The sequence below is a fragment of the Lissotriton vulgaris genome, chromosome 2_1 (assembly GCF_964263255.1).
Source record: "Lissotriton vulgaris chromosome 2_1, aLisVul1.2, whole genome shotgun sequence".
NCBI classification, from domain to species: domain Eukaryota; kingdom Metazoa; phylum Chordata; class Amphibia; order Caudata; family Salamandridae; genus Lissotriton; species Lissotriton vulgaris.
Genome location: NC_141687.1, coordinates 834,876,004 through 834,903,169, shown reverse-complemented (window position 1 = coordinate 834,903,169; position 27,166 = coordinate 834,876,004). Strand labels below are relative to the sequence as shown.

Genomic DNA, 27,166 nt, shown 5'->3' with positions numbered 1-27,166 from the left:
AGCAGGCCGCATATGATCTCATATACCACAGGGTTGTTGTTTTTTTTTTAATTAAAAAGTTTTATATAGCGCTAGCTTGACCCGTAGGTATCAGAGCGCTTTACATACACACAGTAAAAAACAGAAGGACATTACATTACATAGTAGGCCGGCAGTAAGGAAGCAAACCAAAGAAAAAAATACAGCATGGGAAATAAATATGCAGTGCAGCGGAGGGGGAAGAACAATAAAAAGAAAAAGGTGAAAATGACATAGTCCGGTCACCCACTATCCTTGAATGTCAGAGAGAGAGAGAAGACAACTCAGATATAGAAGTCTAGGTTAGTTGACGTTGGTCAGGAAAGTATTTGTTTAACCATCTCTTTCTTTTGTTTCACCCCAATATCCATACCCGCCCTGGTCCCTAAAATGACCCCCTAGCACCCCAAAACCCATACCCAACCTGAACCCTAAAATTACCCCCCCCCCAACTCATTCCCGCCTGAACCCTAAAATTATGCCCCTGGCACCCCAAAACCCATATTCACCCTGAACCCTAAAATTAGGAGGGCAGTTTTGAGGCTCCGAAAGTTAAGGATTAAGGAAAGATTACTGACAACCAAGTATAAGGGTGGGTGGTTTTAGGGTTCCACTGTAGTTGGTTTGGGGAAGATAGTCATGGGGATTGTATTAGTGAAGCGGTGTTATGTATAATTGAGTACGGCATTGTTCCAGGTTAATGTTTAGGAGTGTGCCATGGTCTGATTTAAGGGGGTTTCTACACTATAAGAGAGTCTATCGTGCTTGACCCGTGCTGTACGATCTGAGCACGAAAACAAACTACACTTTCTCCAGCCTGGCGCAGGCTTTCATTTACTCACACTGGGGATGTGAGGGCGGCCATCTATCGCTCACCGTCCACCCCTGTTGATTGCTTATAGATTTCAGCTCAGGTCATATATGCCATCAAATAGGACTAATTGGAAATTATGTCACTGAAGCTTTCACACGTGCATTCTGGGAAACGTTCTCTTTAGTATTCTAGCGGCAAAGGGCTGGGAGTGATGCGTTGTCCTGGGGCAAGCTAGGGTTGCAGACAACCACTTTCTGCTTTGGTTAATAGGAGTGATGCAGACGTAGCCTGTGACACACACACATATGTGTGTGTATATATATCTCTCTCTCCCCCCCCTCTCCCCTCTCCCCTCTCTCCCCTCCTCTCTCTCTCTCTCTCTCTCTCTCTCTCTCATTGACAGGATTGCCCTGCCAATGCCAGGAAGGAATAAACAATTTAGACACAGTGTCGGCTTCTCATATTTATTGTTCCATGTACACTACGGTTATTAGGATATGTTAAGTTCGAAGTATTTACATAGCACACATTCTGCCTTTAATGTGGCATTATAGCGCTTTATTATGTACAATTTGTGATTTCGGAGCACGAGTTCTAATTCCCATAGCCAGGAGCTCCAAGACAGATAGTTTCTTAGTAGTGGGGTAACTGTGAGGGACCTGACTGCCAGAATCAGGCCACTTTGCTACTGTGTGTGAACACTGATTGCCAGGAGCCCTGGAATAGGACACGACTGAAAAAGACAGAATGATAACGTGAAGACAGCATCTGGGAAAAGAAAAAAAAGGAGATAGAAGGATAGACAGAGGAACGACAACACCCCTTCCCCAAACCCTATAAAATGCTCCCTCTCCTGTTAAAGCCCTGCCTCCTGCATCATCTGCCGTGTTTGTACAGTGCTGCGCTGGTGAATAGATTCTACACTTGCCAAATGCAGACCTGCCAGTACCAGAAAGCAAACAAACAGGGCTGTTTGAGCTACACCTAACAAGGCGAAAAGAGAGACCAACCTGTTTTTTTTTATATTCTGGTACTCCAACTATCCCATGCATGTGTCTGCACCTTTAAGATAAATTGCCTGCCGCCGCCTCGGTGCAGCTCTCTCTCACAAATCGGCTGCACCTATCTGTGGCTCACAGGGCTGCACTGTTATCTGCTTTCCCCTCTCATGCCCATCCCCTCCCCCACAACCAGCTGGATTGGGTAAGGAAGCCTCGGCCAGTATGGCTTAGTGGCTGAGTCTAGACCTACCATTATGTCTTGGGCACTCATTACACTGCATGTGTCTCTCTAGTTTTCTTCCCTGTCTTATGCTCCTCGTACCTGTTTCTGCTCTTTGATCCATACCCTCAAGCTCTCTCTCACTGCGTGTCTCATGGTCCACAGCCAATAGTTCTTTTTAGAAAAAAATTCCTGTCTCTTTCTCCTTACCTCACTCTTTCTCCCCACCCATGTCCTTTCCCCTACCCCTGTCTTTCTATCTACTCCCTTCTATCTTCTCTACTCCCCTGTCTTGCATTCCAAGCATAAGCCCCTTACCTCAGTGGCTCTCTCCTGCTTCATGTCTCCTCCCTTGGTAGGTAAAATACATTGCAATTTAGAATGCCAATAGCTCTAACTCAATGCAAGACCAATTGCATTTCCAATGCTTGTTTCAGAATTAAATGGTTTCTTGTATGCAACTAAGGGCAGTTTGATCTTTCAAGGAGGACAGGACTCCCTGTGCCTCTTCCCATGCCAATGACATCTGGCAGTGTCTTTCACACATGGGTTCTGCTTCTTAAACTTGTATTTTTTATTTTCTTGCCTCTTCCATGTGCGTATCCACCAGCCCGAAGCCGCCTCCTCCAGAGAGCATCAAGTCAAACCCCTCAAAGCGGCACCGGGACCGTCTGAACCAGGAGCTGAATAAGCTTACCAGCCTTCTGCCCTTCCCTGAAGATGTGCGGGCACGGCTCGACAAGTTGTCCATCCTACGTCTCATCGTGGGATACCTGAAGGTGAAAGGATTCTTTCTAGGTAAGTGGCTGTTATTCCACTCCTCTGGCCTTGTCCATGCTCACAGGTGAATTGATCCATTCATGCGGAATATACACCAATGAAAAACCATAGCACTGAAATTACACTCAAAGTAAGTTTTACAACCACCCATGAACATCATAGATACTCACAACATTGTCTCAGGGGTTAAACTGTAGGGTCTGGGTTGTGGCAGCGGACCTCGTTGCTGTCAGTAGGTATTAAGGGTGTGAAAAAAAAGTGTTCATGGGGGTTGTGAGCCTGAAGCACATTTTGGGGGTTTCCTTACATACCACCCTCTTCTCAGGCCACTAATCTCTTTAAGAGCTATAGATCTCACTGACATTCAGTTTATCAAGGGTGATGACAGTTTTTGTCCCTTTTCTGCCTCCTTGCATTAGCATTGAATGCTTGCTATTTCCAGCCTAGATGGGTCAAGTGTACAAAGGGAGTACATTGATTATTCAATTAGAATTAAGTAGTATTGGGACACTAATGGTAAATAACGTTTTTCACCAAGGATGCTGCCCACTAGCAGGCTACTGCCCCAGGACTCAGAAAAAAATCTTTTAGTCTCTTACTGACTTTATTTTTATATCTTTTTATATTGGAAGTGCTTAGAAACAGGCTTATTTAAGTTTGAGAGTACTATTAAGACACCTTAACTGGGGACTTAATAAAATAGACACTCCACAGAATGACCACTAGCACGTTAGCGCTTGGGTGTGGAGCGTGCCTGCACTACTGAGGTCGCATTTTCAAAGTGTGTGTGTTTTTAACTTTCTTAACTTTTGGGCTACTCCTAAAATTGTAAAAGTTTATTTTAATACTCCTGTTACCTTGCCAGGCACAGCGCTGTCTCCCCGGTCCACCGCAGCTCTTTGATGCTGTTTGAGTGGAGGGAGATCGAGCGCTCCTACTTCCTGTTTGTCCCTCGGCGGGCGGCCATCTTGTGAGGGTGACGCTCTAGTCTTCCCTCCCTCCCGGACTATTAAGGGCTGTTTACTCTGGCGCTCGTGCTGAATGACCACTAGCACGTAAGCGCTTGGGTGTGGAGCGTGCCTGCACTACTGAGGTCGCATTTTCAAAGTGTGTGTGTTTTTAACTTCTTAACTTTTGGGCTACTCCTAAAATTGTAAAAGTTTATTTTAATACTCCTGTTACCTTGCCAGGCACAGCGCTGTCTCCCCGGTCCACCGCAGCTCTTTGATGCTGTTTGAGTGGAGGGAGATCGAGCGCTCCTACTTCCTGTTTGTCCCTCGGCGGGCGGCCATCTTGTGAGGGTGACGCTCTAGTCTTCCCTCCCTCCCGGACTATTAAGGGCTGTTTACTCTGGCGCTCGTGCTGAATGACCACTAGCACGTTAGCGCTTGGGTGTGGAGCGTGCCTGCACTACTGAGGTCGCATTTTCAAAGTGTGTGTGTTTTTAACTTTCTTAACTTTTGGGCTACTCCTAAAATTGTAAAAGTTTATTTTAATACTCCTGTTACCTTGCCAGGCACAGCGCTGTCTCCCCGGTCCACCGCAGCTCTTTGATGCTGTTTGAGTGGAGGGAGATCGAGCGCTCCTACTTCCCGTTTGTCCCTCGGCGGGCGGCCATCTTGTGAGGGTGACGCTCTAGTCTTCCCTCACCTCCCAATCTACTTACTCTCTGCCCCCTAGCGCAGCGGGATCGCGCAGCGGGCGTGTCCTCGCGTGGCCGGAGTCGTGCCAGAGTCCTGCCCGTCTGCGCCCGTCCGCGCTACGGACGCGCGGGACGTGGCGGGCTCTGGCCTGCTCTCGTCTATCCAGCACTGTTGCCATGCTTACATACTCTAGGGAGCGTTTGTACTCCATCGGCAAGGTGAGCGGTCATTGCACTTTACAGCCCGTTCATCCCTTATGCGGCCCCTACCGCTGTCCCTGTAATGGCCTGGTGCTTGACCCTCCGCAGCTTCTTTCGCGGCACTGCCCCTCTGCCGTCCGGCACAACAGGGGACTACCGCCTTCACTGCGGATCATGCATCTTAATGTCAGGTCAATCCTTAAACATCGACAGAATGTGTATGACCTGATTGAAAATGAAGCTCCGGATATTTTAGCCTTAACCGAAACATGGCTTCAGGAAGCCGACACTGCTATTCCCAATCTTGTTTGTCCTCCCGGCTACTCTATGTATACTGCGAATAGGCCATCTAGAGGCGGGGGTATAGCCCTGATTGTGAGATCTAGTTTTTCCTGTGTGTGGACCACTCTTAAGATCGCTGGCTGTGAAAGCGCCTCTTTTAAAGTCTCTGTCAGCCCAGAATATACACTCTCTGGGATGGTGGTGTATCGTCCGCCGGGCAGTGATGTGGCGTTCAGGAATGCTTTCCCGGACACTGTCGCCACCTTGGTCACTGACTGTGCTAATTTTTCCATTCTGGGCGATTTAAATCTGCATTTCGATGCTCCATCTTGCCTGACAGCACGTAGTATTCTCATGGACTTAGAGGCTTTTCAACTTTTTCAGCTGGTCTCCCAGCCTACTCATTCCGGGGGGCATATTCTTGACCCTTTTTTTACCAACTTGACCGAGGCTAAAGTCACGTCGGTGGCTCCTGTAGAGTGGTCTGACCATTCTTTGGTATCCATCTGCTGCCCTATAACTTCCAACATTCCCACCTCTTCAGCCAAGCGGGTACCCAGGAGACCCTGGAGTAAACTCAGGCTGGATGACTTTTACCATCTTTTGTCAGTGGAACCTCTGGGCCCATTCAACAACGTAGAGGAGGGGTATGATCTCTTCTGCTCTTGGCTCACCAGGGCACTGGATGTGTTGATACCTGTTGTAACAACGAAGATCAATCCTCGTGTGTCAAGCCCCTGGTACGATGACGCTTTGCGTGCTCTGAAGGGAGCCTGTAGACGGGCGGAGAGGGCCTGGCGGAAGACATATGGGGCTGAGTTAAAAGCAACATATGTCACGTCCGTCAAGATCTATCACCGGGCCATTTGTCGTGCCCGAGCGGCATTTTATGCCGAGGAATTCCGGAACAGCACTAACCCGTCGAAGGCCATCTTCAAGGCAGTGAAAGATCTTATGTCTAAGCGGTCTATCTCAACGGTTGAGAGCTCTGTCACACACTGTGAATCCCTCGCTTCCTATTTCTTGGGAAAAGTCCAGTCTATATATCGGACTTTCCCGAGCACTGGTATAGCGCTGGGTAGCTCTACGGTGACATCTGACCAGCCCGCTCTGCTCTCATTTCCCCCCCTCACCTTGGAAGGGTTTGACAAACTTGCTACGCAAGTTAAATCTGGGTCTCCATCCGATCCAGTGAGGCCTGCCCTCTTTCGAGACCAGACCTTTGTGGGGTGCGTGGCTATACGCTCTCTTGTCAATCTCTCCCTAGAGACTGGGGTCGTTCCTATCAGCTGGAAGCAGGCGGTGGTGTCTCCGATCATTAAAAAACCAACTCTTGACCCATCCAAGCCGGAAAGCTACCGTCCCATCTCGCTGCTGCCCTGGCCAGCTAAGCTGACAGAGGCCCATGTCAACCTGGCCCTGTCTGAACACTTAGCCCGGTCCAATGCCCTCGATCCCACACAGAATGGCTTCCGTGCTGGCCACAGCACAGAGACTGCCCTTCTGGTGATGGTGGAACATCTCCGTGCTAGGTTGGATGATGGGCAGACGGCGGCGCTGATTTTGTTAGATCTCAGCGCCGCATTCGATACTGTATCGCACAGCATCCTCCTTAGGCGGCTCGAGGAGACTGGTATCGGCGGCCAGGCGCTGCAATGGTTCCGCTCCTTCCTAGACAACCGCTCCTTCTGTGTTGCCATCCCTCCCTTCAAGTCCAGGTTCCAGCCTCTGGCCATGGGGGTTCCGCAGGGATCCTCGCTGAGTCCCACGTTGTTCAATCTCTACGTGAGACCGCTGGCTGATGTCGCAAGGCAATGGGGCCTAACCATGGTCTCATATGCCGACGACACACAGCTGGCGGTTACTCTCAGCGGGGATGCGGAACAGGATGCCCCCAGGTTTCAGTCCGGACTGAAGGCGGTGGCCAGCTGGTTGACAGGTAACTGTCTCCAGCTTAATGCCACAAAAACAGAGGTTATGGTTGTCGGGAAGGGAGTGGAGCTCTGGGGCGACCAGTGGTGGCCTTCGGAGTTGGGCCCCACTCCGACCCCAGTGTCGGAGGTGAAGAACCTCGGGGTCTGGTTAGACGCTGGTCTCACATTCACAGGGCACACTAAAAAAATCGCAGCCTGTTGCTTCGGTCTCCTAAGAGGGTTAAGGCCGGTGCTTAAGTTCTTCGACGCCCCTACCAGACAGCTTGTGGTCCAGGCAACCATCATCTCCCGTCTGGACTACGCCAGCTCTTTGCTGGCGGGGGCCAACCAGGCTGAGTTAACCCGTCTGCAGCGGGTGCAGAACGCCGCGGCGAGAGCCATTGTTGGACTTCCTAAGTTCTGCCCGGTGTCTCATGTCATCCGCTCCCTGCACTGGCTCCCGGTTAGAAAGCGTATTCAGGGCTCGACAAATGTACTCGCCCGCTCGCAAATGCGAGTGAATTTTGTGCAGGTCGAGTCAGTTTCAAGGCCTACTTGACCGGCCTGGCGAGTGCTATCTGGTAGGTGCAGTAGCATGTGGAAGGCTTTAGGTGGCAGCATTGCGATGCGGTGTGCGGTGAAAGGCTTTAGGGGGCAGCATGTATCATGCACGCACGCACGATGGGCATCATGCATCATGCACGCACTGCCTATTGTTTGGGTGCCAGGGCCGTCAATCTTGTAGCGCGCGAAAGCGCTACCAATGACGGCCCTGGCCTACCCCCGCGCTGTGCTGCCTTAAGTACTGCAGTGACGTAGCACGCCACCACGCGCTCTCCTCGGTGGAGTCGGGACTCGGGACAGAGTGCAGGGCGATTTGGCAGAGGTGAGTCAGTTTTGACAACTTGCGGTTAAATTTCTTTTCATCTAACGAGGCTGAGCTGAGCTGACTGATCCGTCATGTCTCACCCTTTCCCCAGCCTAGCTCCGGCTCCATCCCTCCTGTAATTACCACTCCCCAAGGCCTACGAGAATGGTCTGCTCCTCGACACTGCCTGTGAATAATTTGAGGCTGGTCGCAATAGGCATCCTGTCCATTAATAATGCCACGACTTCCCCTTCCACTGTAATTCGGGGTAATAAAGATAAATTTAAGGGCCATCTTGTGGGGGCGGGAAAGCTGCAGTTGGTGTGACGGCCTTTGCTGAAGGTGAACGGCGCGCCACTGCCCTTGTGCCATACAAGTCGTAGAATAATAAAAGAGGCATAATATTACATTGGTTTTATAGATTTTCTTTCGAAGACGTGGACACCTTAGCTTGAGAGTGAGAACCGTGAATAGAAAAATATAAGCTTATAAAATGCTTTGTTCACTGTTTTCCTCCAAGTGAGGGTGCACTTGGTGCCGCCTTATGGACTGGTGCGCCTGCTGGGCAGTTGGTAGCATGTTCATGTGCACACGTGTGAGCCGTCGTCATTAGAAGGAACAGCTCATGCCACTGGTGGTATAATGTGAAAATTCGAGAAAGCAATGATGTTCGTGTTGAAAACATATGTATTGTCTCCAGCCTCACTTGCAACTGCTGCAGTTCCAGATACCCCTTGCTCACAAGGAGCGGGCTGTCATGTGATATGTTTAAACATTTGCTTTGTTCTTCGGTGTGACATGTTGCAGCCCTATTTGTGAGGGCGATTGGAAAACTCTTGCTGAAAATGTTTCACTTGTTTTGTAAAAGTATTTAGGCTGCTAGCTTCACAGACATAAAGGAGCTTGTATTTCCACTTAGATGGCAGCACGGTCATTGTGGAAAGACAGGGCCACTCGATTAGCAGTGAAACGAGTGAAATTTAAAACGTTGACATTTACATGATGTAAACTACTCTTTCAAACGGGTTTTTGGTGTTGCCACTTTCTGAACTGAATGGGTAGCAACTTCCTTTATTTTGCGGTTTTTCCTTGGCTCGTTTCGTTGTCTAAATTATTTATGTTATGTTACCTCTCTGGTTTTGGATTATGCTAGTGCTTAACCGAGGCATTGCACCGTCCACATTTGATTTGGTAATCTGTGTAATTAGCTTACGCTGCACTGAATTTTTATCGCTTTGGTCTTAATAAGATTCGATATATTGTGCATGTCAGTTGAAAATGAATGTCAATGTTGTAATATTCAGTAAAGCGTTACGTGCAAATTAGCATTATATGCTGCATTATTGTGGAAGCAACGAATTAGAATGACATTGGTGCTGTACTAAGTAGAAATGACAGTTGCACTGTCAAGCAAGTCCTAACTGTGCCCTTGAAAATGCAATCTCAGGCTGCTGCATAAGAAAACAAAATGATCACTGTAGAGCAAAGAAAGCACTTTTTTGTGGAGGCACTTGTTCTGAAAACATGTACTCAAATGGCTCCCAACATGTGGGCAGAGCCAAAGTCCCTCTCTAGTAATGCTCACTCTAATTGCCTGGTGACAGCTACGTTGTCAAGCCAGACCATGTGCAATTTGTTTACAGGACTGTCTGTGCTGTGCCTATATAAACTCACTGTTTAAAAAAGTTTGCTTGCCTTTTCCCGGATGAAGCGCATGTGGAGAGTTTGATTGGGCTGTGTTGCACCATAGGGTTTCTACTTGCACTTTTATAAATGTCCGAACTTCTGTCAGTTATTATCTGAAGGTACAAAGGAAATTAAATGTCTTCCCAGAGTTTATACTGCTATGCAAGTTGCATTACTAGAACATGTTTACTATTCTGGGTGTAGTTTGTGAATATCTGTATGTTTCCTCACCTTCATTGCTTGATTTTGCTCGCAAGACAGTGTCACCATCACCTCTAAGGTGCGGATTGTGCAGATTGTGTGACCACTAATTACCACCCAGTTTCCCAAAAGTAAGTTTAGGCCCAGAGTTAGGCTTTGGGAGGGGGAAGCGTCAGGCAGACCTTTTAGTTTTACTGAACAGGTATAACCCTCCCTCCCCCATATCAGAACCCGCAATACTCAAGAGCAGACTAGTCTCGATAGTGAGTTATTTCAGAAGCTGCACTGGTGTTGTACCATTGATTAGAGCGCATTCCAAATTGGGGTTGGTTGGCCAACGTTTTCCTGGGCTGTTGGCGCTGCAAATGTTTTGAAAAAAAGTCCATTATGCGATCAATTGTGGGTCGAGTGCATTGCTGTTAGGTCGAGTAGAAAAGTCTACTTACTCGACCTGCAGGTCAAGTGAGATTTTTTAGATTTGTCGAGCCCTGGTATTCTTTTCAAGGTCCTGTGTCTGACCTTCAAAATCCTTAGAGGCATTGGTCCCGAGATCCTGGCCAACTCCATTTCCTTCTATGTCCCTACCCGCAATCTTCGATCTCAAGGGCAGGCCCGTGCTGTTGTCCCCAGATTTAGGCTCAGCAGGATGGGGGGCCGTTCCTTCAGGGTGAGAGCCGCGTCAATCTGGAACACCCTCCCAGTTGAAATTCGGCTGATAGAGGACTTGCTGTCGTTTCGTAGAGCCATAAAAACCTTCCTATTTTAGCTTCCCTGTTTTTGTACTTTTCTGTAGCATTGTCTCCATGCTGTGTTATGACTGCTTAGTGTCTCTGCGCCGGGATGCTCCTTCGCTGGAGTCGCTGTGCGCATAATAAATTGTTATAACATAACATAACATAACACAGGAAGGCGGACCCCGCAACTCCACTCCCACCACAAGACGCAGTCCACTGGATAGGTTTTATCCATGGTACTAGGGGACATAATATATAATCCTAGCTTTATCACTTTAGCAAAATATGCTGGTGGTAAACACTATCACATCTATGGACAGACCGGCCAACACAGTGGCATTCACATCAGGATGGCAGTCACTCACTTTCTTATGCGAACCACCCCCTTCCAAGTAGTAGAGTTTTTACAATCAGTAGAACTTGCTAATTAAAAAATGATATAGAGCTATACCCTTACTAAGACTGGCTCTTAATTCAGTTTCACTAATGTAAAATCTTCATGGCCGACATCTGTTTGTTTAGAACCCCTTCTCTGCTCGTTCAAGGCGCTTTATTGTAGATGTTAGCATTTCTTTCTATTACTGAGCCTAAAGAGACGTATCTTCCTAAACCTGTTTTGGGAAGGACTCTTCACTGCTGCAGCTCCATAACTCAAATACTCGTTTAAATAGACCCTGGCCCCCACTAGCACCTTTAAACTGCTCCTGTGTACAATTTGTAAGGTGCCATGAAGTGCTTCTGAAAAGGCTGCTTGAAGCTTCCTAGCCGCATCTATTTTCTGAGTTCTTCCTTATTTTTAGCGACCTGGGCAATAAACAGATGAAGGGTGCTTCTGTTTAACAAGAGGGGAACATCAAAATAACTGGCAAACTGTAAATCTTCCTGGGGGTGGGCATAGAATTGAGTACCCTGGTGCAGATTAGAAAGTAATCTTCTGTGTTGCAAAGCTCTGGCCATTAGGGGGCATGATGGTATGTGTGTCTTGGGATAGAGAACATGAATGATTTAGTAGTGGTCCCCAGTGTTCATTCAGGGTGTGGCACTGATTAAAGACCCAGAAGACACCTAGAAGCAAGATAAATGTGTATGCATCAAATCTACAATATGATTTGTTAAACAAACAATACGCCTTAAACTCACAGATTTTTGTTGTTGTTTTTTTAAGTGGTGGTGTGTGACTGATAGCTACTGCATAGCGCCAACGACAGTTTGAACAGTCAGTGACACTTCATGGTGATTTCTTCTCCCCATCCTAGTTGAAACAGCGCCTGAAGTTGTGGAGGGTCAATATGGCACAAGTTTCAGCTTTTATCTCCAGTGGAAGTCAACCCGTACAGAGTGGGGTCCTGCCCGTTCATTGGGTGTGCAATAGTCCCAATAGTTTCAAAGATGGATTGGGAATGCTTCTTTTATAATCATTGTTTTCAAGTTTTCTTTTAAATTAAATTGTCAGTTTGAATGGAATCTTCAGATGTAGGCACAGAGCATTGCAGGGAGTAGTGGTCTCACCATATGACTTCGGTTTAATCTGGATCAACTGAGAAGATTTGCATTTCTGGATCTCAGCCTGAGATTGGGTTATTTTTCGAGAAAAATGACTCAAGCAGTGATCAAACAGACTGTGAAGACGGTAGAGATAATCTTGAACCACATTCCCCCTGACAGCAGCAGCCAAAACAGTTCTTTAGGGGCTGGTGTGATGGTGATGCCTTCTTGGAAGCTGTAACAGAGTCTGGATACATGATTTTGCACTCTCTGGAAATGCCATATCTCATTCTTTATGACTGCGGAGTCAACAACATTTCAGTGTACTGTTTGTAGACCCTTTCCGCCTTCAAGAGTTTCAAAGACGGATGACTGCATGCTGAAGAACTAATTAGGGATCATGACATTCTCATCCCATTAGCCAACAGTTGCTACTGTAGAATGTCAAAAGAGTAAATCAAGGTGTACGTTTACTTGGACATTTTCCACCAGCCAATATTGGTGCAAGATTCCGATAGAATTCACATTCATTGAGTCACAGTGCAGACTAGCCATAGAACTCTCTTCAAGTCATCCCAAACGTTACCAATTAACTACAAGTGACATTTTTAATGTTGATCTGATGAAAAGCAAATTGGTAATACATCAATTGTGAAGCAGAGCCAGTGCAAAAACATTTATATGATATACGAATGGTTGAGGTCTCAGTCTCACATACACCAATTGTGACTTACAACTGTCTGTCCAATATTTGCACATTTGAAGTGTGGAATACTATTTCATTGGTAGGACTACTACTAAGGGGCCTGGAGGCCTGGGTGGATAAGAACGGTATTATCAACACCAACTCTGGTCTAAAGCAGGGGTGCGTTCCGGCCCCCCTACTTTTCAACTTGCATACAGCAGACATGGGGCAATCCTTGAAAGATGCAAACTTAGTACCTCCAAGACTGGGGAAGCTGGTCTTGGGTACCCTCCAGTATGCAGACGACACAGTGGTCATGGAGCACACCAGGGTGGGGCTCCAAAGAGCTTAAAACAGTCTGGCAACATACAATAAGGAAAATAGCCTTCAGATCAACGAGAGCAAGACAAAGATAGTAATCTTTGGTAAATACCAGGATAAAAAACAAGCAACATGGTCCTTGGGGGAGCACCGAATCAGTACAGCCCCATCCTACAATTATCTGGGTGTGTGTGTGTCAGAGAGGGCCACCGCAGTCAAACATCTAAAGGAGCTAAAACCAAGAATCGACAAAATAATTCTGTCCCTGAGACGTTTAAGCCATCGCCTAGCCAGCCCTTCAGTAGAACCTATGCTGACTGTACTTAGGGCAAAACTGATTCCCTCTATTACGTATGGCCACATAGCCTATCCAGGAGCATTTGAGAAAGTGATCAATGCGGCCCAGGCGAAAGCGTATATACTTGTGCTACAAGCCCCAAAAGAGGCAAGGAATAACAGGCTAAGGCTAGAAATAGGCTTGAAACACCCAAAGTGTCACGATCAAGTGTTCTCAGTATCAGGTGATGCTATATGGGGTCCACCTCCAGACTGCCCTATGCTCAGAATTTCAACTACACTGAGCATAAAGTAATCAGGCGAGGGAAAAAAGGGAGAACCGGGACAGGACTGGAACAGGTCGGGAGGCTGAAAAGAGAAACAACAGAGAAATACCAGCATTAGTACCAAAACAATACTAACTACTCTCCAATGTTCTCGCTAGGACACCACCTACCATGGATACTAACTACAATCTCGTCTTCTCCCTCTTGGTAGGTAGTGAATAACCTAAATCCACGAAAACCTATATTCTGGAATGCAAGAAAGAAAATTAGCATTCAACCACGCAATCACTCAGCCCAAACCTTCCTCCTTCCATAACACTGTCACACACACCTTCCAGCCTTCCTGGTGATTCCCATAAAAATTCCCCAATAGTGCAAAGTCTTCAAAAGAATTAACAAAAATGTCAATCGTGCTCTCCAAAAATCCTCTTAGTGTAGAACCAAATAAACCTTGTCCAAACACAGTCTTAGAAACTCTCAGTTCAAAAAAGCCGAATTCCAAATGTTATTGTTGCCAAATGGTTTCGCCACAAGTTCAAGGTACCAGAAAGAGTTCTCAAATGCTTTGGCAAGCACAACAGTTCCACACCCAGATTGTAACTCACGGACTCCGGTACAGCGGAATGAATCCAACTCCGCCCGATCCCAGGACTCCGCTAACACCAGCCGGTGCTAGAACAGCGTGCAACAGCCGTTACACGCTCTTAAGAGAAGCCGCCGCTTCCCAAAGCTTCTGTTCTCTCAGCCGAGAAAACTCCGATAATCGCGAGGAGCAGCCAGAAGACTCAAACGCTGCTCTTCACGCAAGTACGCCGGACCAAGGACTTCCGGCACACTCAGGTTTCAGTAAAGTCGTACGGCAGCCGCCGCACGCTGACGTTTCCTTGAGAGAGAACTCCGCCTAGATGGAACGCCACCAAGCGGGAATTACAAATGTTCCAAGCTCCGAAATACTGGTCAAAATCACGTACACAGTTCACCAGTACTCAGGTGCCTATATAGACTCTGACTCCTCCCTCTGTGCTAGGCTTTCTGGGGCATGTAGTTCTTTATTTTATCTACAAAGTTTTCATATATATAATTCCACCCAGAATCAGAACCATGACAGTATATCCCTCTTTACCAGCGCCGATTGGCCCCTGGCTTTCTCGGATGACTCGCAAAGAAACGGCGGATTGCTACAGGAGCATGTACCCCCGAGCTTGGCTCCCATGAATCATCCTCTGCGGTATACCCTTTCCAGGACACCAGAAACCACAGTCTTTTTTGCCTGAAACGAGAGTCCAATATCTTGCGCACTTCATACTCCAGATTCCCATCGCACATCACTGGCGGAGCGGCCTTCCTGCGCGCAGCAAGGGCGGGTTTCAACAAGCTACAGTGGAAGACAGGATGAATTCGTAATGACACTGGAAGCTTTAGTTTGTATGCTACCGGATTCACCCGTCTCACCACCGGGTATGGCCCAATGTATCGAGGATGGAACACGCTCCGGAATTTAAAACTGATGTTTTTCGTTGAGAGCCATACTGTATCACCCACCTTATACACTGGCCCTTCCTTCCGATGTTTGTCTTCCCATTGTTTATATGAGTCCTTTGCTTTCTCCAAAGATGCCTGCACCTTCCGATGGATTTTTAACAGTGCCTTCACCTGGCCAGCCACTGTAGGATGATTAGCCACATCACAAGGTATGCTTACAGGTAAGATATTAGCGTTGAAACCTGAATTAGCCCGAAAAGGTGTTTCCCCAGTAGAACAATGCCAAGCATTGTTATAAGACAGTTCGGCTAACCACAATAATGAAACCCAGGACTCAGCAGCTTCATCTGCATAGCATCGTAGATATTTCTTTAATGTTTGGTTCAGCCTCTCAGTCTGACCATCAGATTGAGGATGGAAGCTGGTCGATAGGGCCGCCGAGATGTTCAAGGCCTTACACCAAGTACGCCAAAACCTGGCCACAAACTGCGGACCCCTATCTGAGATGATAACTTGCGGAACCCCATGAAGTCGAACCACCTGGGTTAGTAGCAACTGAGCTGTTTGCGACGCTGAGGGCAAATTCCTACAGGGGATAAAATGTCCCATCTTGGTGAGACTATCCACCACTACTAAGATGGCGTCATGTCCCTTATCCATAGGCAGTCCTACAACGAAATCCAAGCTAATCACCTGCCATGGCCTTGAAGGTGTTGGTAACGGCATAAGCAACCCTGCCGGTTTCGATGGAATATTCTTGGCCCTCGCGCATGTCTCACACTGGTTCACCCACTGTCTTACATCCCGAACCAGTCCTTCCCACCAGAAATGTCTCTGTACCTCATGGACTGTCTTTTGATGACCCTGATGACCGGCCATGAGGGCATTATGGCACCAATTAAAAGCCATCAGACGTAGGTCATGGCTTGGTAGAAATAGCCTGTTCTGTACCATAGGTAAACCGTGTTTGAGATATCGAGGACCAGCCCCCGCTGCCCACTCCTTCCATTGTTGCGGGGTGCGCTGCTTAGCTACCTCCTCCAAAAACTGTTCCACCTGGATGGCGCATACCACTACTTCTGGTGATAGGATAGGCTTGGGATCCGTTTTTTTATCACTGTCCGTATTTAGACACCTCGACAGAGAGTCTGCCTTTCTGTTTTCCACTCCTGGACGAAAGGTGATGGTGAACTCAAATTCTGCAAAAAACAGCATCCAGCGCATCTGCCGTTGAGACAAATGCCTGGCTGTTTTCAAGTACACCAAGTTACGGTGGTCGGAATACACTGTCACTGGATGGTTACCTCCCCACAGATAATGCCTCCACTCCTGAAAGGCCTTCTTCACTGCCAACAGTTCTTTCTCGGCAATGGTATAGTTACCTTCAGCTGGGTTAAGTTTTTTCGAAAGAAATGCCACTGGGTGTAACAATCCGGTTGTACGCTCTCTCTGAGATAACACTGCCCCAATGGCCACATCCGAGGCATCGGCTTCAACAATGAACGGCACATCCATCTGGGGATGCATAAGTACTGGAGCTGAACTAAATGCCTTCTTAAGATGTTCAAAGGCCTCCCCAGCTTCATTGTCCCAAAGAAATGTCACTCCTTTCTGTAACAGGCGGGTGATAGGCGCAACCAACTGGGAAAAATGTGAAATAAATCTCCTATAATAATTGGAGAACCCCAGGAAGCACTGAATATCACGAACATTCAAAGGAACCGGCCACTCCAAAACAGCCCTCACTTTCCGATCAGCCATTCTGAACCCCCTAGGGTTAAGGATCACTCCAAGAAACTCCACCTCCTCCACCCCAAACTCCCATTTACTCAACTTACAGAATAGATGATGTTCCTGTAATTTTTAAAGAATTAGTAACACGTGACTGGCATGTTGTACAGAGGACACTGAGTAAATCAACAAATCATCGATATAGATGATAACAAACTTGTCCAGGTATTCCTTCATAATATCATTTATGAAGAACTGGAATGCCGCCGGGGCATTACAGAGCCCGAACGGCATTACCAGATATTCATATAATCCGAAACAGGTCTTAAAGGCCGTCTTCCACTCATCACCTGCCCTAATCCGAACCAGATGATAAGCCCCTCTTAAGTCCAGGCGCGTGTAGATCCTGGCCTCTCGGACTTGGTCAAGAAGGACGGCGATGAGCGGAAGCGGATACCTGTTTCGCACCGTAACCTGATTAAGTTGTCTATAATCGATGCACGCCCTCAATTCTTTGTTGGCCTTAGCTATGAAAAACAGTGGCGAAGCCGCCGGGGAACGAGAAGGACGAATGAAACCCAGGGCGCTAAAGTGCTCAATGTATTTCCTCAGATGCTCCGTTTCCGACACTGACAGCGCATAAACCCTACACGAAGGTACCACCGCCCCGTCCACCAGATCAATCTGACAATCATAATCCCGGTGCGGGGGCAATGTTTCCGCTTTTGCTTCGCTGAAAACGTCCCTGAATTGATGGTATACACCGGGTAATTCCACATCTGTTTCCACCGCAGTAGCAATGGCAAATCCCTGGGCTAAAGAAGAGATATGAGGGGCAGAAAACCTCATACAACCCCCCTCACATTCCCCTGACTCGAAATCCACAGTCCTAGCTCTCCAGTTGATGGACGGATTGTGTTGCCACAACCAGGGCATCCCCAGGATCACCTCATATTGAGGAGCCTCGATTATGTTCAACACAATCCTTTCACAATGTTCCCTCAACTCCCCAGGAATCACCAATTCCACTTGTTCAGTATGGGCTGTGATCGGGCCAGATTTCAATTGCGTACCATCCACCGCCAAAACCATTTCCGGCTTGTCAAGTGGCACCTTTACCAACCCCAGTCTATTCACCAAACCTTGGTCTATGAAGTTACCCGTTGCTCCCGAATCAATCATGGACACCACTGAATGACTCTCATACGTGGTGTTGAGGTACATGGACAACAAGATATGTGATTCGGTCCTTTTACACACAGGTACTTCTAAAGATGGAATTTTCCACACTGGTAAAGGGCGACTATCCAGGGACAAGGCCTCCAAGGTGGAAGTATTATTTTCACCCTCAGCTATCGCTGTTACTGCTAGTTGTTTCAATGGAGGAGAATAAGTGGTCTTTTTGGGCCGCATGGTACAATCCCTAACAAAGTGCCCCTTTTTGACACAGTACATACACAAGCCCATCGCCCTTCTACTCTCTCTTTCAGCCTTCGTTAATGGTGGCCGAATAGCTCCTAACTCCATGGGTTCTGATCCCACTTCTTTTATGCTAGGTTTACCACCCAGATGCCATCCATACCCGGACCGATCCCCCTTTCTACGCTCTCCTCCTCTATCTGACATACGATAATCTAATCTCAAAGTGAGATTGATGAGATCAAGGCAGGTTTTGGGCTGGGGGTCTATTTGTGCTAACACATCCTTAATGTCATCATTTAGTCCCTGATAGTACAGTGCCATCCGTTTAGCCTCGGGCCAAGATGTTTCCACAACCAAACGATTAAAGGCTGTCATGTAGGTTACCAGCTCTTTTTTACCCTGACGTAACCCCAATAACTCTTTATCTGCGCTCAACGTAGTGGCCCGTCTATCAAAAACCCTTTCGAATTCCGCACGGAACGCTTCCCAGTTGGATAACAGAGCATCGTCAGATCTCACCATTGGCACCGCCCAATTGGCAGCATCCCCTGTAAGATAGGATAAAGCAAAGGACACCCTGGAAATATGAGTTGGAAAAGAAGCAGGCCTACACGAAAAATGCAATGCCACCTGGGTCAAAAAGGTTTGGATGGTTGCAGGATCCCCCGCATACCTCTCCGGGCTGGCTAATGGGATAGGAGGAGACACCGTGACCTGTATAGGAGTACCACCTGTAGTAGCATCAAGCGGGTTACGTATCTGCCTATCAAACCGTTCTTTTAAAGCTGCAGTTTCAGCCCTAGAAGCCTCAAGTTCATGTTGGACCACACCCAACGCACGCAACACATCTTCCAGAGTGGCCATCCCAAAAGCACCCCCTGACCGGGAGAACTAATATACTTGGGTACGTGATTCTGTCACGATCAAGTGTTCTCAGGATCAGGTGATGCTATATGGGGTCCACCTCCAGACTGCCCTATGCTCAGAATTTCAACTACACTGAGCATAAAGTAATCAGGCGAGGGAAAAAAGGGAGAACCGGGACAGGACTGGAACAGGTCGGGAGGCTGAAAAGAGAAACAACAGAGAAATACCAGCATTAGTACCAAAACAATACTAACTACTCTCCAATGTTCTCGCTAGGACACCACCTACCATGGATACTAACTACAATCTCGTCTTCTCCCTCTTGGTAGGTAGTGAATAACCTAAATCCACGAAAACCTATATTCTGGAATGCAAGAAAGAAAATTAGCATTCAACCACGCAATCACTCAGCCCAAACCTTCCTCCTTCCATAACACTGTCACACACACCTTTCAGCCTTCCTGGTGATTCCCATAAAAATTCCCCAATAGTGCAAAGTCTTCAAAAGAATTAACAAAAATGTCAATCGTGCTCTCCAAAAATCTTCTTAGTGTAGAACCAAATAAACCTTGTCCAAACACAGTCTTAGAAACTCTCAGTTCAAAAAAGCCGAATTCCAAATGTTATTATTGCCAAATGGTTTCGCCACAAGTTCAAGGTACCAGAAAAAGTTCTCAAATGCTTTGGCAAGCACAACAGTTCCACACCCAGATTGTAACTCACGGACTCCGGTACAGCGGAATGAATCCAACTCCGCCCGATCCCAGGACTCCGCTAACACCAGCCGGTGCTAGAACAGCGTGCAACAGCCGTTACACGCTCTTAAGAGAAGCCGCCGCTTCCCAAAGCTTCTGTTCTCTCAGCCGAGAAAACTCCGATAATCGCGAGGAGCAGCCAGAAGACTCAAACGCTGCTCTTCACGCAAGTACGCCGGACCAAGGACTTCCGGCACACTCAGGTTTCAGTAAAGTCGTACGGCAGCCGCCGCACGCTGACGTTTCCTTGAGAGAGAACTCCGCCTAGATGGAACGCCACCAAGCGGGAATTACAAATGTTCCAAGCTCCGAAATACTGGTCAAAATCACGTACACAGTTCACCAGTACTCAGGTGCCTATATAGACTCTGACTCCTCCCTCTTTGCTAAGCTTTCTGGGGCATGTAGTTCTTTATTTTATCTACAAAGTTTTCATATATATAATTCCACCCAGAATCAGAACCATGACACAAAGCTGGTACTACAGGGGGACCTGCTAAAATATTACATCAGAGTGCTGAAAGCGCCCGAAAACAACCTTAAACTTTTTTCTAAAAATTATATTTGGACAAGCGGGCACCCCATGGAATGCTAAGGTGGAAAAAGGTATTGCCTCACTGAAAATCGAGGGCATGAGCTTACCTCTTTATGAAATTCCCTATTCAGCCTGGGCCCAAGCCGTACAGCGCCAAGTCCAGGCCATCTCGTTCGAGCTTGACTGCTCATCACTTCGGCACAATTCACTAACTCTGGCCCTGGATCAGCCTTATATTCCCGGCAAACCTCAACCATACTTGCAAGACTCGCTATCAATTTAAGCGAGGAAGAAAATTCTATATCTGCCCCTCTTGCCCCTCAGGATTGTGGACTTTAACCCAAAATGGGCACGTACGGATTGTGCCATCGCCTGCCGGTTATGCAACTACCGCAGAGAATCCTGGGTGCATCTTCTGTGCTGCTGCACTAAGTTGGACAGCGATCGACATCGTCTGCTGCGCCCGGTCCTACGGAACCTAGGCTACAGAACCTGCAGAGAGGCCTCGGACTGGTGCTTTTCGGAAACTACGACCTGCCTACTAGCTAGGGTCGGCAAGTTCATCCACCAAGTCAAAATGGCACTCGATCTCCACCAAAAGGTCACAGATCCCAAGGGTCCCGACATTGTGCAAGGATATCCATCTGGTTCCCCAACCATGCTAGCTGATAGTTAATTTAGCTTGCAAAGTAAGTGGAATTACCGGACCCAGAAATCAAAGCAGGGTTGGTCAAGGGACTTATGAAGAACTTTCTTACTGACAATTGGCATTGTGATGAGAACAACCATGCTGAATTCCCACACAACCTTTAAATTCTCGAAGGTGGGAAGATAAGGAACAAACAAAAATGTTTCTTTTTAACAGAAGTTTTAATGGACAAAAAGTTGTGAAAACATTTGTTATGTTATCTTAAAGTTGTGCATAGGGTTTTATTGGTAGAAGGGCATTCCCGGGGGCTTGCTCATGTGTTTTATACTGTAAAGATTTTAAGTAATCGCACAGTCAATAAAGATACTTACTTACGTTGGTAGGACGCTGAACTAGATTTATGGTACCCTGTTCCTCTTGTTATACGTGTTAAACCCCTAAAGATCACAGCTTAAAAGCTACTAAACTTTCAGTGGTGAGGGGAGACAGGGATGCAAGTCAAAACCTTTCTTAAATATAAGAATGGCTTTAATAGAGGGAACTAGAGCAGTATTTTTAACGTCTCCATTGGCTAAGGATTTTGTTTGGCTAGAGTGCTGACAGAGTTCTTATGATTTCTGTAAAGCCCATGGTAATAATTACCCACTACTCTAAAGGTCTGATTGCTCTGTGTGCCACTTGATGTGAGACATTATTATTATATTATTATATCTGATTTTGTAGAGCGCACAGCTACCCGTGGGTTTCCCGGCGCTAGGAAAACAGAAGTAATAGAAGGCAGACGGAAATGTAGAGAACAGGTTATCGGGTAAACAGCCAGGTTTTCACTCCTTTGCGGAACTTAAGATAACATGTTTCAGACCGCAAAGGGATGGGAAGCGAGTTCCAAAGTGTGGGTGCCAGGTAAGAAAAAGAGCGCCCTCCAACTCTAGCACGCTTGAAACGGGGGACAGAGAATCTGCAGTGAGTGGAGGATCTAAGGGTGCGCGAGGGACAATATTGTTGAACTAAAGTGGATAAATAGTGAGGGGATTTTCCAGCTTTGATACGGTGCATAAAGCATAGTGCTTTGAATTTGGACCTGGATGTGTTGGGAGAAAGGGAGGGGCTTCCAAACTATATTAAAACATGCCACAAATATCTGGGCAACAATTGGATGGCAAACGTGTGTCAGCTGGAAAATGCGTTCCATGCATTGAAACTGGGGCACAAACCTAGAAATTGTTCTTTACATGCTGTAGGGTGCCACCTAAGAATTCGCTTTTCATGTAGTGTGACTCTGTGCTGGTTTGAGACGGTGCTGTGGGTATGGAATGTACTTGTATTCAGGGATTCAGTGCTCGAAGTTGGCACATTTCTCAGGTGAAATCGTTCATCAAATTAAAACCATTGTTGGACTTCAATTGTCAATGAAGCCTGAAGTTATTCTTTGCTTGGCCCCAGTAAATGCAGACTTCTCACATTCCTCATAGGTTGAGGAGTTTAAATTTGGTTGGGTGGTTGATAGTCCCTATAGGTTGCACTAAGCGCTAAAGTCTGTAGGTGCCTACAAAGCAGGAGATGGGAAACCAGGCAGGTGAATTTGTTTGATGGACACAGATTTCCTCACTTTATGATAATCCTGCAAGTGCCAAACTGGATCGCAAAACGTTTTTTCCAAGCAAAAGCTTTTCAGCACAACCAGGTGGTGCAGGTGGCTTCAGCCATGACTCAACCGAACAGGATGTGACAATGTCTGACTATATAAGGCAACTTTTGAGTGCATGCATTGGTTTCTGTGTTTCTGGTCCATATCGTTGTGGATTTGGAGCGCTTCTCCATCCTCTGCTGATGTAATTGCTCAGTTGTTCTACAGCAGCTGGGTCCTAACAATTCACAGGGTTGAAAGCCTTTTGCAGATGCCGCAAGATGTCCTTAGCATCATGACATCTATATGGGATGCCTTGTAGCCGATCACGACCCCTTGACCTGCAACTCCTGTTCTCTAATGCACCCAGAGTCCATCAATGAGTGGACGGCCAAGCTATGTTTGGCTGAGTCGCAAAGGGAAATTGCAAAGTCCTCTTTCAGATAAGTCCCTGGACAGGGGTCACAAAAGATCTTCCTACAAAAATCTCCATAGGAAAGAGAAATGCTCTTCTTCCTTGAGAAAACAGGCCAGCTCCCCGCACTGTACAGAGACTCAGTGATGCTCCCCGATGAAGGGCTCTTCCGCATCCTCAGAGCTAAATCTGACATTGAAAAAGATGAAGCTGGAGTTTCCATTTCTGTCGGGCGACAATACAAATTTCGATGCATTCAGGCTACCTTTGCTGGGTCTCTTTGGTATATCTCGGTTTCCCTTTGGGCCATTTACAAAGGATGGACCTGAACCTGTAGTTTAGCGACTGCAGTGGCTTCACCTTTGATGCCACCCAGCTCCACACCTCCGGTAGGTCTGAGATCAGTGCCTTCTCTGAAGTCAATGCCTTCTAGGTTATTGTCCCCAGTGTGCGTGGTACTGCATACAGCAAAGGCATCTTGCTGCCATTGGAGTCACTTCTGGCACTGCCCTCGAAGAAGGATGAAATGTTTTGACTGTTAGACGAGAAGGTGAAGCTTGTTTTGCTGATGAGCTCTTGGCACTGTCTCTGTCCAGGTCCCAGATATTTGTCTGTATAGAAAAATCTTTCAGCTGAGAAGTACAGAAGACAACTCTAATAACCGCCTCCCCTCTTAAAAGACTGGCAGAGGCCTATCCCTTGACTTACAAATGTAGGTGGGATGAATACCTCCCCAGAAGGGAGATCTCCCTTCCATATTATTGCCCTCATTGAGATGAAGCCTCTTTGTTCACAAATTTGGTATGAAAAGCAGCTGCGTCATTTGAGTTGACTTTGCCTTAACTAGAGGAAACATCATTTGCAGAGGCAAACCATTTTGATGGAGGTCTTAATGGTTACAGTTTTGGATCCTCTGCAACCTTTCAATGAGGATGTGTTAAAGCTTGCCTGGCTGCTTGGTAAAAAAACCCTCCGTGGGCTAAGCAGTTTATAGACAAAAAGCTAGATGTATAAATCTACCACTTGTGAGTTAAAGTTCTTGTCGTCACACCCCCTGACTGAAAAGTCTGGTGGTACTAGCTTCCTCCACAAAGCTGAACTCAAATACCATTTCCCTGCGGCCCATCCAGATCGAGAGTGTAAAAGACTGGACTTAGTGTGTCAAAAAGTCTTTGCTACTCTACCGTCTGCTACTCACAGTCTTTCTCTTTGCACAACAAACTCCAGTTGCCTTCTAGACCGCTATGATCATGTCCTGTGGAAGCTAGCAAAACTATTATCATAAAAATTGATTTTTCTTTATCTGCTCAACAATGGTTTTCACACTTCTAAGCAATCCTGAAGTGTACCTTAGATTCTGTAGACAATGTACCTCAATTCATGGGCACAGCTGACACCCTTCCATTTCACAATTGGATGTGGTCCTCAGATTTCTCTTGAGATGTCCAAGCTACATTTGTGGAGATACCCTTCAATGCTGAATGGTTCTTAGCGAGAAGGTCAATTCCTTCCTGGAATGCTTCATGAACAGGAGAGCTACGGCTCGCTCACTGGGTCTTGTTTACCTTTGTGACATTTCCAACTACAGTACAGGAAGTTTTGAGGCTATTACATGGCACAATAATACCCCAAAAGACAACCATCTCAGCCAATCCAGATGCCCCATGAATTATACCCTTTATTTTGGTTAAGGGTGGATCTAGGGGGCTCCATAACCAACAACAGCAGCAGATCCGGTCAACACTGTCTTCTGCTGATTCGGAGTGGCGGGTGCAACTGAATGGGGGTGGTGAGGCAGGTGGTGGCGGGGTTGGGGGAAGGATTCATTAAAAAAAAATTCACTCACCGGGGTGCGGTCGCCGCACAGCCCCCTCTCCTTGTCTCTTCTGATTCCCGGAAGGGAACCAGGAAGCATGCATGCTTCCCATAATCCAATCATGACGCTGCTGTCACCATGAAAGCAGCATCGTGATTGGTCTGAGCGCCATGGTTCAGCACTCAGATGAGGACTATGAGTCTGTGCATGCTCTCTACAGCCCGGTGGAGAACATGCAAAATGCGCATGACTGTTTGGTCAGCCGAAGATGGCCGGTCAAACTGTCACTACTACTCCCCCTGCTCTGCAGAGCCCAACCCCGCCCTGAGAAATGAGCAAGTATGGGGGAAAATAATTATAATAACAATGTGCTATTATCATTTTAATTTTCCTTTTTTAACTGGGCAGTGGGGTGACGCTAGTGGTGCAATGCTCCTCTGCCTTGGTGGAGGAACCGCTACTGCTGATTCCACTGCCTCAAAACACTCTGACTGCCCTCCACTCCTTTTAGTCTCCATCTTCTGGTGTGGGGGAGGAATTCCTATTTTTCCACCACTTGGGAGACAGTCATGATTGATCGCTCGGTCATTCAGGTATTCTGCTAGGGCTCTGCCCTACCTTTCCTCTCCCTCTGGCTCGTCCTCCTTCCACCAGGATGTGCTGTCTGGAAAGCACCTTGATTTTGGAGATGGAAGTTCTTGCTCTGTTGCACAAATGGGACATAGTGTAGGTGCCTTCATAGAAAGAGCTCTAGATTCTACTCCTTTTACTGCTTGGTTCCTAAGAATCACATAGTTCGGAGACTAATCGTCTGCCTCTTCTTCTTGAACCTGTTCATTCGGCATGAGAAGTTCAAGATAATGTCTTTGAGCAAAGTCGGCTTGCCCTCAGTAACGGAGATTGGTTGGTATGGTGTCCCTGGAACTCCAACACACCTATAATCTATCAATCCTGCCCACCCACAGATGCTACCTTAGCGGTTTGGCTTGACAATCATTCCATTTGTTTTCACGAAAGTGCTGGCAGTTGCTGCAGACTCCCTACGGAGGTCAGCAGTCCATTTATATCCATACGTGAACTACAGGGTGGTGAATGCGGGACTCAGGCACTGATTAAGGAACATCTACCTCTTTTTGGAGGGTCGACCATTTAGCCCTCAGAAGCTGCAGGGTACTGTGGTCACAAAGGCCTCTTCCCTGGGTTGGGGCGCCCATCTTTGCAGCAGGAAAACACAGAGCCTGTGGTCTATGTCAGAGCAGCACCTGCACCTAAAAATGCTGGAGGTAAGGACAGTATGCCTTGCCATAAAGGCCTTCATTTCAGGAAGCTCCATTCAGATTCTGTTTCACAACATCACCACCAATCATTATACCAACAGATAGGGTGGTGTGGGCATTTCCAGTGCTTAATTTGAGCTAGTGGTTTTAGGTGCTCTGCACCAGCACTTAATTGTCAACACCGGTGCTTGTGGCAGTCTGCCACAAGATCTTGCAGTCTGAGATGACCACAACAACATTCAATTATTAATACAGTATACATTAAAAATGATTGTTACCTGCCATCCAAGCCATTCTTATAGCTTTTGGGGGCCTGGAATAGTCCGAATCATCACACTTGTAGTTGGTTCGTAGTTGTGTTGTTACTATCATTGGCAGCATGGCAGGGGATATGTATGGTGCAAGCTGCAGTGGCCTCCTGAAGAGAGTGCTGATACTTATGTTTTTTACAAATTAAGTACTGGGGTTGTCATACCTGTGTTGGGAAGCAGTACATCTGTGGTGGTGGGCTTAGCACTGCAGGATTTTCCCGGTGGTAGTACACCTTGGGTCGCGTAGTCTTAAAGAGCTGCAAATGAGGCTTTTATCCTGGAGTGACAGATATGATCTTCATGCCATGGCCCAGAATTAATGATTACATTTATAAAGTGCAAACAACTGGATAAATAGGCGTCCCGGCGCTGAATAGACAACAAGGTAAGATACTTCATCAGCCACCAACAACTAGGAGGAAAACAACTATTTTTCTTTTGCAGTTTTCTAAATTTAGATTCATGTCAAAGCAACCATATAATTGCTTTGACATGAATTTAAGTGCATCCATTTTCTCCTAATAGGTTCAGGTTTAATGCTAGAAGACAGGCTTTCATCTGAAAGGGTGCATAACCCAGTCAGAGCTATGGGCCAAGGTTAAAGTAGTAAGATGAAATTAGGAAACTGCAGTGTTCTGACCACAAGGAGTGATCCTACTGATGAGTGTGCATCCATTCAGCCCCTTACATGTTATGAACATGTTTCGCAATTGAACAGTTATCAAAGCAAAACTCATTGGTACTTGTTTATGTGGTAAAAGTCTCTAGCAGCCAGATTCATCAAGCTAAATTGCGCTCGAAAAGGGCCAGATTCTGAGAATCTGGTCCTTTGCGAGTGCAATTTTTGCATTTGGGATTCATCATC

At 46.9% G+C, this 27,166-nt stretch overlaps 1 protein-coding gene across 1 annotated transcript in view; it reads left to right on the top strand.

The window, feature by feature from the left end:
* The window catches only part of LOC147731248 (uncharacterized), a 269,780-nt gene that overhangs the window by 81,572 nt on the left and 161,042 nt on the right, over nt 1–27,166 (top strand). The window contains exon 2 of the mRNA XM_086956252.1: nt 2,664–2,851. Within this exon, the coding sequence (XP_086812378.1) occupies nt 2,664–2,851 (188 nt within the window). The remainder of the gene's footprint in view (nt 1–2,663; nt 2,852–27,166) is intronic.